The 5,932-nt window shown below is 28.5% G+C and overlaps 1 protein-coding gene across 1 annotated transcript; it reads left to right on the top strand.

Annotated features, from left to right (window-relative positions):
• The first annotated feature begins 1,274 nt into the window (after positions 1-1,274).
• On the top strand, positions 1,275-4,141 carry LOC109813955 (aluminum activated malate transporter family protein). The gene is made up of 6 exons (XM_020378259.3): positions 1,275-1,662; positions 1,905-2,045; positions 2,143-2,415; positions 2,509-2,618; positions 2,718-2,861; positions 3,097-4,141. The coding sequence occupies exons 1-6, from the start codon at positions 1,374-1,376 to the stop codon at positions 3,586-3,588; spliced, it is 1,449 nt and encodes a 482-aa protein (XP_020233848.2). The 5' UTR covers positions 1,275-1,373; the 3' UTR covers positions 3,589-4,141.
• Positions 4,142-5,932: the final 1,791 nt, after the last annotated feature.

The raw sequence follows: 5,932 nt of genomic DNA, 5'->3' as shown, positions 1-5,932 counted from the left end.
ACTCTTGTCATAACAAGCCATAAACAACTATCCTATTTAATCGAACTATGCATATTCTTTCAGATTAATACATCAATCAGAAAACAAATAAAACTTACAATTACATTTAGCAAAATATCATTTACATAATGCAACTTTAATCCAATCTAGCACCATAATCACATAAAAAATGATATAATTTCTATAATCCCAAGTAGCTCAAATTACAACATTTCATAGTATTTCGTAGTTTTTGCACTCCATGCATTTCTATTTATGTATGGTATATATTTATTTAATTATCTTATTTTGTCTTAGCTTTAGCTTTTTCAATTATAAAAGGGCAAAACAAACAAATCAAGCAAAACAGAAGGATACTAAGGTAAATTAGTGTTATTAATCAAGTTTTAATAAGCGATAAATATTTAAGAAACAGAATATAGGAAAAGGATTAGAAAATGTAAATTAGTTAAAGATGATTGATATTAGACGGGTTCCATATATCATTTGTTAGATTAAATATATACAATGTTGTACTAATTCAAAAATTACATTCCAACAACTAAGGCTCAGTTTCTTACTTACATGCACTAGCTCAAGTTGCACGTTGATGTAACTCAATGCTCTATTAACTCACCTCTATGTAACATAAAATAAAAAGCAGAAGAAAATAAGAGAATTAAAGTGGAAATATATATACATACATATATATATATATATATATATATATATATATTTACAAGACATGAAGAGTGATGATTAAAATGTGAAAGCTCAAAGGCATAACTGAAATATATTTAGACAAACATTTAAAAAAGGTAAATAGAAGGTGGGATACAGCAATTCAAGGGCTGACTCTGACTAAAGTAAATGTACCAATTACTTGTTCTACTGAATTACTACCATATTTTATCTTTCTTATGCGGGAGTACTTCTAAGTTAACTTTGTTTAATCTGCTTTCCGAACTAAACTATTCATAGCTGGAAGCATATATCCTAACATTCCCTATATATGTTTTGGTACATTATTTTGGTCAGTGAAATGAATTCCTAAAAGTATATACTTTTAGAGTTATGGGCATTTTTTTTATTTTTATTTTTTTATATATTTAACATATCTGCTGTGACTAAAGCACTTTTTCCTCAAAGAAAACCCTCCTTTTCTTTTCGGCAAAAGAACAGCAACTCATGTATCTGACTAAAAAAATCATTGCTGCACGACACAGCTGTACTTCTGTTCCTATAAATATCAGTCTTCAAAGGCATTTTCCTCAAGCTTCTCACAATCTATAGCTTGCATCACTTCATAGTTGTTATCTCGTTCCTTCCTTGTAAAACTTGTCATATCACCAAGTGCATTTTTGGCAAGGTTGTTCTCCACTCCATATCTAGTCATGGATATTGAGTCAACAGCGCAAGCAAACAAGGGTGGATTTTTTTCTCAATGGGGGAACTACCTCAAGGCTTTGCCTAGTAGCTTCAAGTCCAAGGTCATCAACTTCACGAGGAGCATTAAAAAGATAGGGCAAGATGACCCCAGACGAGTAATTCACTCATTAAAAGTGGCCATTGCTCTCACATTGGTGTCCTTGGTTTACTACTCGAGGCCTCTTTATGATGGCTTTGGAGTTGCAGGAATGTGGGCTGTTCTTACAGTGGTGGTAGTATTTGAATTCAGTGTAGGTAAGTTCAAACATCATAAATATATATTGCTCGTTATTATGAGTATGTTTGGACACACGTTAAAAGTGTTTTAGAGAGTTTCATATTAGAAAAAAAAAAAACTCATTATTTTTAATTGAAAATCCCTTAAAAATTCTTATAAATTTGTATCAAACAGACATTATATAACTAAAGATCAAGTCTGAATAGTTATAAAGAATAATGTATTAACATATAATATGCTTTGGTTCCTAATTAACCAGGTGCAACTCTCTACAAAAGTTTAAATAGAGTATGTGGTACATTATTAGCTGGTGCTTTAGGGGTTGGAGGGCAACACTTAGCTACTGCTTTTGGAGAAAGAGCAGAACCTGTTGTCCTTGGGATCCTTGTCTTCATTCTAGGTAAAACATATGCTTTCACATGGATTTGAGACTAATATTAATTAATTTGGTTTCTAAACAATGTGCTAAATTAATGGTTTGTGTTTTGTGTTTGCAGCCGCAGGAGCTACTTTTTTCAGATTTTTTCCAAAGATCAAGGCAAGATATGACTATGGAGTGATGATATTTATATTGACATTCTGTTTAGTTACTGTCTCGGGGTACAGAGTGGAAGAACTCTTCGAGCTTGCTCATCAGAGACTTTCAACAATTTTAATAGGGGGAGCAGCATGCATCGTCATCTCCATTTTCATTTGTCCAGTTTGGGCAGGTGAAGATCTTCACAAGTTGGTAGCTTCTAATATAGAAAAGCTAGCAAATTACCTTCAAGGTATGTATATATATTTGACTCATCGTTACTTTAAATGCTTTTTTTTTTTGGTGTTGCATTTGTAATAATATCTAAAACACTTACCACTTTCAGGGTTTGAAGTCGAATATTTTCATTGCTCGGAGGATAAAGAAAAATGTGAGAAGTCAGTTCTCGAAGGATATAAAAGTGTTCTCAATTCCAAAGCAAGTGAGGAGTCCTTGGTGAGTTTTTTTTTTTTTTTCTATTTTTTTATTCTGAGATACTACATGCAACTTTTCATTTTCTAGATTTATCAAATACTCACGTTATATATTGTACAGGCAAATTTGGCAAGGTGGGAACCAGGACATGGCCGTTTTGGTCTTCGCCATCCTTGGAAGCAGTACTTGAAGATTGGAGCACTTACTCGGGAATGTGCTTACAAGATTGAAACCCTTAACAACTACCTTAACCCGGAAATCCAAGTAATACATCGTTATTCCTTCTACGTGAAAAACATTAAATATTAAATTTTAAGCTCACATTATAATTTTAATATTTGAGACCTATTCACTTGAATGTCTATTATCAAAACAATTATAGTTTGATAACATGGGAAACAACTTTTTATATTAAAAGTTCAAAACAATTTTAAGCGAACTTTTAATACCAAAAAAAGCAATTTTAGAGGCTAATATGCATGCATTTTGGTTAATGCAGGCATCTTTGGAATTCAAGTGTAAAGTTCAAGAACCATGCACGAAGATGTGTTCCGAGTCCAACAAGGCGTTGAAGGCAATATCATCGTCAATAAAAACAATGACAGACCCATCAGGTGCCAAAAGCCACATAGAAAATTCAAAAACCGCAGTTGAAGACCTCAAAGTTGCACTGGAAATGGTTTCTTTGGACGATACTGAACTCTTAGCCATAGTCCCAGTTGCCACAGTTGCATCAATACTCGAAGAAATCACCAAGTCAGTGGAGAAAATATATGAGTCTGTTTCTGAGCTTTCTGAGTTAGCACATTTCCAGAGTGTCATTGAACCCAATGTCTCACCAGAGAAGCCAACATTACTTCATCGAGGAATCATAAAACCTGTTGTGGATATTGATAACACCGTCGACCATGTTGAAATCACGATCCCAGAGATAACTACAGACTCGCCAGAAAAACAAAATGCAACACCAAAACCCTCTGAACATATGTAAATAGTTGTCACTTACTTGAGAGTTGAGACTAGTAACTTGTCATCATGACTCAATTTTTTATCCCTAAGTTGAGTCAACTAGTCTCCGATCTAATTTTGCCCTTGTAATGTGGAATATTTAAATTAAGGTGAGAAGCATTTTCATATTCTTACCTTAATTTAAATAATTTCTTCTTTACGTTTTCTTTTGTGACATATGCTAGCTGTCATTTTATTTACTTAATTAGTAGCAGAAAAAGTAAATGGTAAATTTGCTATGTTCTCAGCCACATTTGGTGCTTCACCTCCTTTCTATATATATATATATTGTATCCTGCTTTTTGATAATATTCATCGTAAACCACAAATTGACATTGCTATTATGGGTGCCTACGTTGAGATATATGGCTGGAACGTGGAACTCTAAAGGCAAATTGCTGGACGGCCGGTATACATATAGGACCTTAAGTATTTCACGACAAATAAAGGTTAAATTAAGGAAGTTGCTAAATTTTTTTGAGAGATTTCAATATATTGTTTTTATGTAAATTTATAAAAATTAAAAAATAACTAATTTAATTATAAAATGAATAATTCAAATTATATTTATAAAATAAAAAGTAAGATAAAATTATAGAGATTAAAATTATAAGATTTCAATAATGTTATAAAACATTACAAAAGAAAAGAATTAATAAATAGTAACAATAAAAAATTATTAAAATTATAATATAAAAATTCAAAATTTTAAGATAAAAGATAAAAATATATTTAAAAAATTATTAAAATTAAAATATAGAAAATTAAAAATTTTAAGTGAAAAGACAAAAAATATACTTAAAAAATTATTAAAATTAAACTATTTAAATATATAATAATATTATTACAAATAAAATTAGAATATATAAAATAAAAATAAAATAACTAAATAATTTAAAATTTTAAAAAATAAAATATTATAAATATTATTTAAATAAATTACTAAAAATATAAAATATAAAATTATAATTATATTATAACACAATACTCTCCCAAATAATATGGGTACCGTAAAATTTCTCTTAAATTAATTGGAAAGTTAAAATATATTTTATCATCAAAAATATAAGTGGGAAAAAATCAGGGTAACAGGGGGTCCACTATGAACGATATAGAGTTTAGCCCCGCTAGAAGACAAGAGCAGTACCAAATAATTGTTCAAAGTATTTTATTTGTGAAAGTTTTGTAGAATAACATCTTAATAAGTGTGGGATGGTTATCGAGAAAATAAAGAAAAGAAAGTGTTGCTATATAAAAATCATAAAAGAATATTATATATATGTTCAGTTTAATTGAAATATATGTAAGATAAATTAATTCACATAAATTAATTTTATGCTGATATTTAGTAATATTTTGCCAGGTCATTATTTTTTTAATATTTGTTTTTAATAACTAATCTAAGATCGAATAATAATGCATTAAAATTTATTAAGTACATGCCGATTAACTAAACTCTTTAATGCAGTAAAGAACGATGTTTGGTTAAATCATGTGTATCGCCAAATGAAAAATTTACTTCCACAAATTTGAATAATTAAATTTTATCTCAAAATGGAGTATCCAAGATTCAAAGCTAAGGTAGAAATGTTTAAAGAAAAAAATTAAGGAAGACTTAACCAACAACTTAAATGAAACGAATAAATCATAAACCAGTTAAATATTTGGAAATATTATTCGATTTAACTTTGATGATTAACGTGTTATAAAAAAATATTATTAACGTGGGTTGAATCATATGCAATAATTGTTGCATACACAGCATCATCAAACTTTCGAAAATGCTAAATTTTATTAATCTGACTATAGGTCATCATATATATTAAACTTTAGATAACTCAAACATTCATAATATATGATTTAATAATAGAAATTTATGTATATTTTAAATAATTAATATATTATATATTAAATAAAGTAATACGATGAAATGTAAATTAGGTTTTAAATTATATAAAATTTTGTATATCTGATAAATTAATAAAACATAACATTTATAAAAATATTATTAAACCCAACAAAAGGATATGTACAAACAAATACATATTAAAAATGTATATGACTTTTTTTTTGCATAGTTACATTAATACGAACTGACTTTTACTTCTTGTCGACCATTCATATATAGTCATATGAATCAAATTTATTTTATTTCTCGTAATAAAATTTTTATAATTACTTGATACACTTCCATATAATAAGTAAGAACTCTTCTTGTTATTAGAAGTGAGAATTATAAAATTTAATTAAACTATATAACCATTAATTATTATTAAAAATTAATTTGTGGTCAAACCTTCAGCTTTCGAAATTAATTCTACAAAAAC

The sequence above is a fragment of the Cajanus cajan genome, chromosome 6 (assembly GCF_000230855.2).
Source record: "Cajanus cajan strain Asha chromosome 6, NIPB_CcT2T_4, whole genome shotgun sequence".
NCBI classification, from domain to species: Eukaryota; Viridiplantae; Streptophyta; class Magnoliopsida; order Fabales; family Fabaceae; genus Cajanus; species Cajanus cajan.
Note: the sequence above shows the minus strand (reverse complement) of the source record. Positions and strands in the feature narration are given on the sequence as shown.

Excerpts from the sequence above, each read along its gene's own strand:
- LOC109813955 (XM_020378259.3), top strand. The coding sequence starts at position 1,374 with ATGGATATTGAGTCAACAGCGCAAGCAAACAAGGGTGGATTTTTTTCT. Across the intron at positions 1,663-1,904 it reads AGTATTTGAATTCAGTGTAG|GTGCAACTCTCTACAAAAGT; the intron begins GTAAGTTCAAAC and ends CTAATTAACCAG. Across the intron at positions 2,619-2,717 it reads AAGCAAGTGAGGAGTCCTTG|GCAAATTTGGCAAGGTGGGA; the intron begins GTGAGTTTTTTT and ends TATATTGTACAG.